Source organism: Lampetra fluviatilis, unplaced genomic scaffold (assembly GCF_964198595.1).
Source record: "Lampetra fluviatilis unplaced genomic scaffold, kcLamFluv1.1 SCAFFOLD_177, whole genome shotgun sequence".
Classification (NCBI taxonomy): Eukaryota; Metazoa; Chordata; class Hyperoartia; order Petromyzontiformes; family Petromyzontidae; genus Lampetra; species Lampetra fluviatilis.
In genome coordinates, this window is record NW_027620776.1 from 84,754 (window position 1) to 97,206 (window position 12,453).

The 12,453-nt window shown below is 49.4% G+C and overlaps 1 protein-coding gene across 1 annotated transcript in view; it reads left to right on the top strand.

Moving 5' to 3' along the window:
• The first annotated feature begins 3,061 nt into the window (after positions 1-3,061).
• Positions 3,062-12,453, top strand: part of SPEN (spen family transcriptional repressor) — an 89,429-nt gene continuing 80,037 nt past the window's right edge. Inside the window, exon 1 of the mRNA XM_078884878.1 lies at positions 3,062-3,159. Coding sequence (XP_078741004.1) covers positions 3,077-3,159 — 83 coding nt within the window. The 5' untranslated portion in view covers positions 3,062-3,076. The remainder of the gene's footprint in view (positions 3,160-12,453) is intronic.

The following is a 12,453-nucleotide window of genomic DNA, read 5'->3' on the forward strand; positions in this document are numbered from 1 at the left end:
CGATTCAAGAGCCGAATGGCTCACAGGGCTACACCTAATACATGAACTTGAACTTAATCTAAGTTGTCTTGTGGTTGTTGCTGTTGTTGTTGACTTGCATCCCACTGGGATTTTTGCACACAGCGTTGGTGCGTAACGGTGCTTTTTAAATCCTTTATATTAAGTTCGCTTGCTTGCTTAGGACCGTGCAAATCTTTTGGTCGTTTTTTAACCCACTTCCCGTGATCCAATCGAGCTGACATTTTCCACACAGACTCGTTGTGCGTGACAATTAATGTTCGTGAAAATTTGTTTCCAAATTTTACACTTTTTGGGACAAAAATATTATATTTAATTACCAATTGCTTAATGGTGCAATGCAATCATCTGACCCATAGGTGGCAGCCATCTCAAGCCAGAGGACGAGAGGACTCTAGCCGCCACGCATATAAAGGATTTATAGTGAAAAACTTTGTTTTTACGGGTTAAACTTATTCTGCAATATTTTGCCGTCTTTTCTTGGATTTTCTATTTGCACTCGGTCACATAGTCACTTTAAGATGTTTACTTGAACGTAATCTAAGTTGTCTTGTGGTTGTTGTTGTTGTTGGCTTGCATCCCAATGGGATTTTTGCACAGTGTTGGTGTGTAACGGTGATTTTCTGCAATATTTTGCCGTCTTTTCTTGGATTTTCTGTTTACACTTAGTCACATAGTCACTTTAAGATGTTTTCTTGAACGTAATCTAAGTTGTCTTGTGGTTGTTGTTGGCTTGCATCCCACTGGGATTTTTGCACAGTGTTGGTGTGTAACGGTGCTTTTTCTGCAATATTTTGCCGTCTTTTCTTTGATTTTCTGTTTGCACTCGGGTCACATAGTCACTTTAAGATGTTTTCTTGTTCATATTTTAGTTTTTTGTTTGTTGCGGTTGCACCCGATTCAAGAGCCGAATGGCTCACAGGGCTACACCTAATCAATGAACTTGAACACCCTGCCGATACCGACAGAGTACGCGGTGACGTCACATCACGCGGCAACGTTAAGCACGCGACCCCGTGACCGTGCGTGATGACGTCACCCCGCATGATGACACCGCGACTCGATAGCACGCGAGGGCGCCGCCAGCGTACGTGGTGACGTCATCGACATGCCGACGTCAACGCGCTGGGATCACGCGCAAGGCTGCCTCAGCGTACGTGATGACGCCACTAGCTCGCTGACGTCAACACGCACAGGACCGTCAGCGTACGTGATGACGTCACCTCGCATGATGACACCTCGTTCGCGAAGCACGCATTGGCACCGTCAGCGAACGTAATGACGTCACTCACATTCCAACGTCAACACGTTCCGGGAGCACGCACGGCGTCGACGACGAACGTGATGACGTCACTGATATACCGACGTGACGTCGACATGGCGCTGGCTGGTGAAGTACGTGGTGACGTCACCACGTCGACCCACGCGTTTCAATTGGCAGGATCTGTCCACTGCTGGATGAGAGGTCGGGATCGAACCCACGACCTCCTGCGTACCAGGCGAGGTAGTCAACATCTCGTCAGGGTCACGGATCGAACCCACGACCTCCTGTGTACCAGGCGAGGTAGTTAACATCTCATCAGGGTCGGGATCGAACCCACGACCTCCTGTGTACCAGGCGAGGTAGTTAACATCTCGTCAGGGTCACGGATCGAACCCACGACCTCCTGTGTACCAGGCGAGGTAGTTAACATCTCGTCAGGGTCACGGATCGAACCCACGACCTCCTGTGTACCAGGCGAGGTAGTTAACATCTCATCAGGGTCACGGATCGAACCCACGACCTCCTGCGTACCAGGCGAGGTAGTTAACATCTCGTCAGGGTCACGGATCGAACCCACGACCTCCTGTGTACCAGGCGAGGTAGTTAACATCTCATCAGGGTCGGGATCGAACCCACGACCTCCCCTGATCCCCCTACCACCCCTCCCCCTCTCTTTTCCCAGCTCCCCTTCTCCCACGAGCCCCTCCCCTTCTACCACCACAAGCCCCTCCCCCCCCACCACCACCACGAGCCCCTCCCCCCCACCACCACGAGCCCCCCACCACCACCACGAGCCCCTCCCCCCCACCACCACCACGATCCCCTCCCCCCCACCACACGAGCCCCCCACCACCACCACGAGCCCCTCCCCCCCACCACCACGAGCCCCCCTTCCATCAGCCCCGCCCCTCCCATTCTCCCACGAGCCCCCCCCCACCACGAGCCCCCCCCCCCCACCACGAGCCCCCCCCCCATCAGCCCCGCCCCTCCCATTCTCCCACGAGCCCCCCCCCACCACGAGCCCCTCCCCCCCCACCACCACGAGCCCCTCCCCCCCACCACGAGCCCCCCCCACCACCACGAGCCCCTCCCCCCACCATCAGCCCCTCCCATTCTCCCACGAGCCCCTCCCCCCCACCACGAGCCCCTCCCCCCCGACCACCACGAGCCCCTCCCCCCCCACCACCACGAGCCCCTCCCCCCCACCACCACGAGCCCCTCCCCCCCACCACCACGAGCCCCCCCCCCCACCACCACGAGCCCCTCCCCCCCCACCATCAGCCCCTCCCCTCCCATTCTCCCACGAGCCCCTCCCCCCCTCCACCACAAGCCCCTCCCCCCCCAACGAGCCCCTCCCCCCCACCACCACGAGCCCCTCCCCCCCCCCCCAACGAGCCCCTCCCCCCCACCACCACGAGCCCCTCCCCCCCACCACCACGAGCCCCTCCCCCCCACCACCACGAGCCCCTCCCCCCCCCACCATCAGCCCCTCCCCTCCCATTCTCCCACGAGCCCCTCCCCCCCTCCACCACAAGCCCCCCCCCCCACGAGCCCCTCCCCCCCTCCACCACGAGCCCCTCCCCCCCCCCACGAGCCCCTCCCCCCCACCACCACAAGCCCCTCCCCCCCACCACCACGAGCCCCTCCCCCCCACCACCACGAGCCCCCCCCCCACCATCAGCCCCTCCCCTCCCATTCTCCCACGAGCCCCTCCCCCCCTCCACCACAAGCCCCTCCCCCCCCCCCACGAGCCCCTCCCCTCCACCACCACCACCGCAGTCCCCACCGGCGGCCATGCTCCGCGAGACGCGCCATCTGTGGGTGGGGAATCTTCCGGACAATGTTCGCGAGGAGAAAATCGTCGATCACTTCAAACGGTGAGGGGGACCTCCATTCTACCCCCCCCCCCCCCCTCTAGGACCCCCTCGATCGGGGAGTTTCTCGGTGGTCGTGAGGCGCCGACGGCGGCGGCGCGAGCAGGCGAGGTGGGGGGGGTTGGTGTTCAACATTGAAATGGTCGGGCCCCGTTGTACATTTGGTAGAGCTGATAGGCGAGACGCTCCGTAAGGCGCCTCCGCGTTGGCTGGCGCGAGTCACGTGGGCGGCGCCGCGGCCAATGGGAGCAGCCGTCTCGCCGCGTCGCGACTATACGCGTGGGAAATGTTGGCCTCGGTGATGGTGGTTGTTGGTGGTCGATGGTCGTATTTTTTTTATAATTTATTTTTATTAACGCGGAGATTTTGTTCGTTTGTTCGTTGTCGTTAACGAACCGTGATCGAGAGTTAAACGTTTCGATTTTGAGGAGAAGTACATTTTGCCCAAAGGAACATTTTCCTTGACGGCGGCGGTTTAGAAGACGATATGCCCTGGCTGCTATTAACATGTGCCCTGTTGTTATTTACGAATTCGTCGTTGTTATCCACTGCTGGATGAAGAGCTTTCTACGCGGTTGTTTCGAGTTGGTTCGCGTCCCTAATAATAATAACATCGCCGAATGAGCGTGCTGTGCTCAGGCGTGAAGATTGCTGTACGCGGCCGCGTGTTATTTATAATTTTTAAACTTTACAAACGTGAGGGTTTCAAAGCACGAATGTAGCCTCGCTATTTGTGGTTTAAAAAAAAAGAAATTTCGAATTTTAAGAGACCGAGGAGAATGCGAGCGAGCGCGCACTATTTTGTTTGGCGGCGGGGGGAGGGGCGCGATGTGACCGCGCAAGGATACCGCGGACTCGCAATTATGATCCTTTTATTTAGAATATTTTTTTAAACATTAAACAATAAATCCCCGATTAAGTCGATCGATCGAGATTCTTCACGGCCCCCAGTTGGTGTGTGTATTTATTTTTTGGTGAACAAGTGTTTACGTTGTTAAAAGATGGAACAAGGAAGGATGTTTTTTTTTGTATATTTGAGTTAACCGCCGCGCGCGCGGGAACTCGAGCGGTGAAGTGGCTCTCCTCCCCCATTAAAACGACCTGAGGGGATTATTTAAATGTTTTTTTAAATTATAATTATTAATACAAATGTTTTATTCTGTGCAACTAATTTAATATAAACGTTGCACAACTGTTAAAGAGTGGGTGGGTTAGATGGTGAGTGGGTTAGATGGTGAGTAGAAGAGTGAGTGGGTGAGTGGGTTAGTCAGTGAGTGGCTTAGAGGGTGAGTGGCTTAGAGGGTGAGTGGCTTAGAGGGTGAGTGGGTTAGAGGGTGAGTGGATTAGAGGGTGAGTGGGTTGGAGGGTGAGTGGGTTAGAGGGTGAGTGGGTTAGATGGTGAGTGGGTGAGAGGTTGAGTGGGTTAGAGGGTGAGTGGGTTAGTCAGTGAGTGGCTTAGAGGGTGAGTGGCTTAGAGGGTGAGTGGCTTAGAGGGTGAGTGGGTTAGAGGGTGAGTGGCTTAGAGGGTGAGTGGGTTAGAGAGTGAGTGGGTGAGTGGGTCAGAGGGTGAGTGAGTTAGAGGGTGAGTGGGTGAGAGGGTGAGTGGGTTAGAGGGTGAGTGGATTAGAGGGTGAGTGGGTTAGAGGGTGAGTGGGTTGGAGGGTGAGTGGGTTGGAGGGTGAGTGGGTTAGAGAGTGAGCGGGTGAGAGGGTGAGTGGGTCAGAGGGTGAGTGAGTTAGTGGGTGAGAGGGTGAGTGGCTTAGAGGGTGAGTGGCTTAGAGGGTGAGTGGCTTAAAGGGTGAGTGGCTTAGAGGGTGAGTGGATTAGAGGGTGAGTGGGTTGGAGGGTGAGTGGGTTAGAGGGTGAGTGGGTTAGATGGTGAGTGGGTGAGAGGTTGAGTGGGTGAGAGGGTGAGTGGGTCAGAGGGTGAGTGGGTCGGAGGGTGAGTGGGTTGGAGGGTGAGTGGGTTAGAGGGTGAGTGGGTCAGAGGGTGAGTGGGTCAGAGGGTGAGTGGGTCGGAGGGTGAGTGGGTTGGAGGGTGAGTGGGTTGGTGGGTGAGTGGGTGAGAGGGTGAGTGGGTCAGAGGGTGAGTGGGTTAGAGGGTGAGTGGGTTAGAGGGTGAGTGGGTTAGAGGGTGAGTGGGTTGGAGGGTGAGTGGGTCGGAGGGTGAGTGAGTCGGAGGGTGAGTGGGTCGGAGGGTGAGTGGGTCGGAGGGTGAGTGGGTTAGAGGGTGAGTGGGTTGGAGGGTGAGTGGCTTAGAGGGTGAGTGGCTTAGAGGGTGAGTGGCTTAGAGGGTGAGTGGGTTAGAGGGTGAGTGGGTTAGAGGGTGAGTGGGTTAGAGGGTGAGTGGGTCAGAGGGTGAGTGGGTCAGAGGGTGAGTGGGTCAGAGGGTGAGTGGGTTAGAGGGTGAGTGGGTCGGAGGGTGAGTGGGTCGGAGGGTGAGTGGGTCGGAGGGTGAGTGGGTTGGAGGGTGAGTGGGTTAGAGGGTGAGTGGGTTAGAGGGTGAGTGGTTTAGAGGGTGAGTGGCTTAGAGGGTGAGTGGGTTGGAGGGTGAGTGGGTTGGAGGGTGAGTGGGTTGGAGGGTGAGTGGATTGGAGGGTGAGTGGGTTGGAGGGTGAGTGGGTTGGAGGGTGAGTGGGTTAGAGAGTGAGTGGGTTAGAGGGTGAGTGGCTTAGAGGGTGAGTGGGTCGGAGGGTGAGTGGGTTGGAGGGTGAGTGGGTTGGAGGGTGAGTGGGTTGGAGGGTGAGTGGGTTGGAGGGTGAGTGGGTTGGAGGGTGAGTGGGTTGGAGGGTGAGTGGGTTGGAGGGTGAGTGGGTTGGAGGGTGAGTGGGTTGGAGGGTGAGTGGGTTAGAGGGTGAGTGGGTTAGAGGGTGAGTGGCTTAGAGGGTGAGTGGGTTGGAGGGTGAGTGGCTTAGAGGGTGAGTGGGTGAGTGGGTTGGAGGGTGAGTTGGTCGGAGGGTGAGTTGGTCGGAGGGTGAGTTGGTCGGAGGGTGATTGGGTCGGAGGGTGATTGGGTCGGAGGGTGAGTGGGTCGGAGGGTGAGTGGGTCGGAGGGTGAGTGGGTCGGAGGGTGAGTGGGATTAACGTTTACAAAGCTTGCGTGACATTGTACGTGTTGGGGGGGGGGGGGTTTATAATTCATGGTGAGTGGGGTGGGTTAGTGAGTGGGTGAGTGGGTTAGTCAGTGAGTGGGTGAGTAGATGAGTGGGGTAGAGAGTGAGTGGGTTAGAGAATGGGCGAGTGGGTTGGTCAGTGAGTGGGCGAGAGTGGTGGGGTGGATGAGTGAGTGAATGGGTTAGTGGATAAGTGTGGGTGGGGGGGGATGTATGAGTGGGTGAGCGGGTGAATGTATGAATGTATGAGTGGGTGAGCGGGTGAATGTATGAGCGGATGAGTGGGTGAGCGGGTGAGCGGGTGAATGTATGAGTGGGTGAATGTATGAGTCGGTGAGCGGGTGAGCGGGTGAATGTATGAGTGGGTGAATGGGTAAGCGGGTGAATGTATGAGTGGGTGAGCAGGTCAGCGGGTGAATGTATGAGTGGGTGAGTAGGTGAGCGGGTGAATGTACGAGTGAGTGAATGGCTGAGTGAGTGGATGAGTTGATGAAGGATGCTGCTCGAAAGGTGGAGTCAGCCCACCCCCAATAACAGCTTATGGCTGAAGCTGTTGCTTGACCTTTGGCTGGGCTCATGTTTGGGCCAATTGCTGGACCTTTGGGTGGAGCTGTGGGTGGAGCTGTGGGTGGAGCCATGGAGGCTACTGAATGTAATTTGACCTCAAGCCAGACATCACGTCGTGTGGCGGAGGGGGTTGGGGGAAGAGAGAGGGGTGGATGGGGGGGAGAGACCAGATGGGAGATCACAGGGATAGAGAGAGAGATTCGTGATTTGAAGCTTTCGTGACTGCAAGGATTCATATTCTTAGTTTTTTTCGGTAAAGTCACGTAGGAAAAAAATTGAAATTAATAAAAGTAAAATAAAAAGAAAAACATCTGTCGGGCTGTGACGATTGCACCTGAAGACGGAAGCTTGTGTTGCCTCCGAAACTTCGTGATTTTTATTTAACTTTTATTAATTTTATTTTTTACCTACGTGACTTTACGGAAAAAACCCTAAGAATATAGAGATTCGCGAATTGTGGTTTTAGATATAGGTGGTAAGGGAGCGTACGGAGAGAGATGTAATTCTAAGAGATGGAAGGGAGAGATTTGTGTGACGTGAGAGCTTGGGGAGAGCAACGGGGGTAGACGTTATTGAGAGGTCGAGAGAGAGAGGGAGAGGGGGAGTTGGCGGAGGGAGCGTTAAATCGATAGGGAAGGCTGAGGAGGGGTCGAGATTAACGCGAGAGAATGGAGCTTTGGAGAGAGAGGGTGAGAATGAGAGTGGATGGTGGTGATGGGGGGGGAGTGAGAGAGATGACACTGGTCAACACAAAAAAAATTCTGGCCTGGACTTTTGCAGCTGTTCTATACTAATTTCAGGGTGCCGATTCCAAAGCTGATCTCAGATTTGCTCTATCACATCTCATTTTTATGCTAGAGACCCACAGAGACACCCACAGAGACACCCAAAGAGACTCACAGAGACCCCCACACAGACACCCACAGAGACCCACAGAGACACCCACAGAGACACCCACAGAGACCCACAGAGACACCCACAGAGACCCATAGATACTGGTCAACAAAAAAAAAATTCTGGCCTGGACTTTTGCAGCTGTTCTAGACTAATTTCAGGGTGCCGATTCCAAATCTGATCTCAGATTTGCTCTATCACATCTCGTTTTCATGCTATCGGTATACCCCATTTTCATTGATTTTACCCGAAATTAACTCTGTCACTTACGATTGCAAGTCGTTGCGAGTCAGTGACTGCTTTAGTGTTAAAATATGGCGCTGTATTTTTAGGATGGTGTGTTTATAGTATCATCTTATGTAGATATCCACATTTATTTAATATTTTTCTTCCGCAGTTTTTATTGAAAATGCAATATTTGATATCTCAAAAACCTGACGTGATAGACAAAAACTGATGCCAGATTTGGAATCAGCACCCCAAAATTACCTTAATACTATTGGAATACCTTATGCCAGAAAAAGTGTGTTGACCAGTGTTATTGTGAGCATTGAGCGTTGAAAGGGAGAGTTCCAATGGGATAGTCGTCAACCATTTAGTGAGAGGCATAGAGCTTTAGGAGACTTTTTACTTTTAAACAACTTGTATTGCCGCCAGCAGCAAAAGCATTGGAGGCGATTTCGATACGAAATGCACAAAGTCACCAGCAAACAAATGAAAATAAACGCTACAAATCCACGCGCTGTGGCGCTAAAAGCACCGCGCACAACACGAAAGAAAAGTCAGAGGAGTGTGTGATGAGAGATGGCAAAAGCGAGTGGTGTCGGAGTCAGGATGTGTTTATCCTGGAGAAATCTGATGCGCGGTGAAGTGCTTTTCACTGATGTTTGAAAAGGAGGGTGGAGAGCCCACGGGTTTGGATGGATGTAAGTTGAACTTATTTCTCACCGTACATATCAAAAACAAATCTCTAATACGTTTTGATGTAAAGCTTTCGTGACTGCAGCAGGGATTCATATTCTTGGTTCTTTCGGTAAAGTCACGTAGAAGGGAAATAATAAAAATATAAAACAAAAAAATGTGAAAATTTTCTCGCTGTGGTTTTTCACACCTGATGACGATGATTGCTTGTGTTGCAGTCGAAACGTCGTGAGAATTTAATTGTTTTATATATTTTTAATTGTATTGTTTCCCTTCTACGTGACTTTACCGAAAGAACCAAGAAGATGTTCTTGGTTCTTTCGGTAAACTCACGTAGAAGGGAAATAATAAAATAATAAAAATCAAACATAGTAAAATACAATTCTCACGACGTTTCGGCCACAACGCAACCAGCCGTCCTCAGGTGAAGAACAGGTCTGTCAGAAAGACAGCGTCTGAATGGAAGAACAGGTCTGTCTTTCTGACAGACCTGTTCTCCACCTGAGGACGGCTGCTTGCGTTGTGGCCGAAACGTCGTGAGAATTATTTTATTTTGTTTTATTTTTATTTTATTATTTCCCTTCTACGTGACTTTACCGAAAGAACCAAGAAGATGAATCCCTGCAGTCACGAAAGCTTTAAATCGAAATTTAACCAAGAATATGATACGTTTTTTACTCTTGGCAGTGAAGGTAGCGGAGTGCGTGAGAGAGTTGAGGAAAAGAGATGTGAGTGTAGGCCTCGGTAAGGTAAAAGGTCAAAAGGTCAAAAGCAACGAGCCTACCTTTACCCTCCCTTTTACCTTAGCACAATACAATCACTCTACCCTTACCTTTTAGCAAGGTAAGGTAGAAGGGAAATAATAAAATAATAAAAATTAAACTATAATACAATTCTCACGACGTTTTGGCCACAACGCAAGCAGCCGTCCTCAGGTGAAGAACAGGTCTGTCAGACGCTGTCTTTCCGACAGACCTGTTCTTCACCTGAGGGCGGCTGCTTGCGTTGTGGCCGAAACGTCGTGAGAATTGTATTTTATGATGTTTTATTTTTATTATTTTATTATTTCCCTTCTACGTGATGACTTTACCGAAAGAACCAAGAAGATGAATCCCTGCAGTGTCACGAAAGCTTTAAATCGAAACGTGGGGGGCATCTCACACATCCTCGGGGTCTTTGGTGATGCCTTTTCTTCTGGGAGGGGGGGCGGTAAGACACGCACAGATGATTTTTTCTTCAAGGAGGTTAATCACCGACAACACAAAATAATTCTAGATTTGAAGCTTTCGTGACTGCAAGTATTCATATTCGTAGGTTTTTTCGGTAAAGTCACCGTGTAGGTAAAACATTAAAATTAATAAAATAAAATAAAAATCACGACGTTTCGGAGGCAACACAAGCTTCCGTCTTCAGGTGACTTTACCGAAAACCTAAAAATATGAACACGAAATAAGCCACGGGCAACGTTAAGTTTACTTTGATTCGTTAAAACGTGTGTGTGTGTGTTTATGAACAATGTGGGGAGCGGTAGTGTAGCGGTTAGCGCTACGCTACGCTACGAACCTGGCGACCCGGGTTCGATTCCCGCTCACGGCCAACACCAGTGACGATTTTCTGAACCGGTCCTGGGCCTCCCCTAGGTCGACTCAACCTCAAATGAGTACCTGGTGCGGTGGGCAAACATCGCCACTGTGGGGGAGACAAAGGCGGCCGGGCGTGGTGCTGGCCACCCACCCCCTCGTGTGCCGTTCCGGCCTTAATAGGTGCTGCTCGCTAACAGCACTTGCCCCTACAGTCTGTTACAGGCTACACGGGGGATCTTTGTCTTTGTTATTAACATTGTCCATTTGTGTAACGATTTGGGGGAAGAAAGAGGGGGGCTGCAGGTTAAGGTGGAGGAACCACCGGTTCTGGGACGATTTGGATTATTTAAGGCTCATTCCTAGCAGCGTGCTTCAGTCGCACCGAACCTCACAAAAAATTAACCCGTAAAAACAAAGTTTTTCACTATAAATCCTTTATATGCGTGTTCAATGGGCCACAACCCAGCCCACATTGGTCTTTGAAACGGGCGGCTAGAGTCCTCTCGTCCTCTGGCTTGAGATGGCTGCCACCTATGGGTCAGATGATTGCCTGCCACCATTAAGCAATTGGTAATTAAATATATTTTTTTTTTACCTAAAAGTGTAAAATTTTGGAAAAAAATTTTCACGCAAATAAATTGTCACGCAACAACGAGTCTGTGTGCAAAATGTCAGCTCGATTGGATCACGGGAAGTGGGTTAAAAAACGACCGAAAGATTTGCACGGTCGTAAGCGCGCAAGCAAGCAAGTGAACTTAATATAAAGGATTTAAAAATAATATTCAGGGCCTACCTTGGCTCCTCCCACCCTCAACCAGTATATACACAATTACTGCGTTCTTGGAATTTCTCTCACTTGATACAGCTACCGTGCTGTGACGGTTCCACCTGAAGACGGAGGCTTGTGTTGCCTCCGAAACGTCGTGATTTTAATTTTAATTTTACTTTGATTAATTTTAATTTTTTACCTACCTGGTGACTTTACCGAAAAAAACCTAAGAATAGGAATCCTTGCATTCACGAAAGCTTCAAATCTAGAATTATTGATTTTCTCCACCAAGCTGTCGTTTGTGGCCGCGTCTCTGCTGGGGTTTAAAAATAAGTAATATCGGAAAAAAGTTTTTTTCAAAAACATGCTTTAATGAAATGTACCGTACTAGTGATGGAAGAACTCCACGGCTCCAGGAAGTGGCTCCGAAGCTTGCCATAATATAGGGGACCATGGTGATTTACAGGCAACGTGAGTTGAGCGTGGACAATTAGACCCGTAAAAAAGATTGTTAAAAATATATATTTTTTATAATGGAATATAGTGTTGTCATCAGTAAGGCATAAGTATACGAAGTTTGCAGTTGGTATCACATTGGGAATTGGGTTAAAATTGAGTTACAAGATTTGAGTATACAACAACAACAGACAGAGTGAGTTAATAGAAAGCGTGTAAAAAGATTGTTTAAAAATACATTTTTTATTTTTAAAATATAGTATTGTCATCAGTATGACATGAGTATACCAAGTTTACGGTCGATACCACATTGGGAAGTGAGTTAAAATTTAGTTATAAGATTTGAGGATACAACAACAGAGTGAGTTAATAGAAAGCGTGTGTAAAAAGATTGTTTAAAATTTTTTAAATATATTTTTTAAAAAGAATATAGTATTGTCATCAGTAAGACATAAGTATACCAAGTTTTCAGTCGATACCACATTGGGAAGTGGTTTAAAATTTAATTCCAAGATTTGAGGATACAACAACAGACAAGAGTGAGTTAATAGAAAGCGTGTAAAAATATTGTTTAAAAATATATATTTTATTTTTTATGATAGAATATAGTATTGTCATCAGTAAGACATAAGTATACCAAGTTTACGGTCGATATCACATTGGGAAGACGGTTGAAATTTTATTCCAAGATTTGACGATACAACAACAACAGAGTGAGTTAATATAAAGCATGCAAAAAGATTGTAAAACATTTTTTACATATATATTTTTAAAGAATATAGTGTCATCAGTATGACATAAGTATACCAAGTATGCAGTCGATAGGACATTGGGAATTGGGTTAAAATTGAGTTACAAGATTTGAGTATACAACAACAACAGACAGAGTGAGTTAATAGAAAGCGTGTAAAAAATATTGTTTAAAAATATTTTTTTTATTTTTAATGATAGAATATAGTATTGTCATCAGTATGACATGAGTATACCAAGTTTG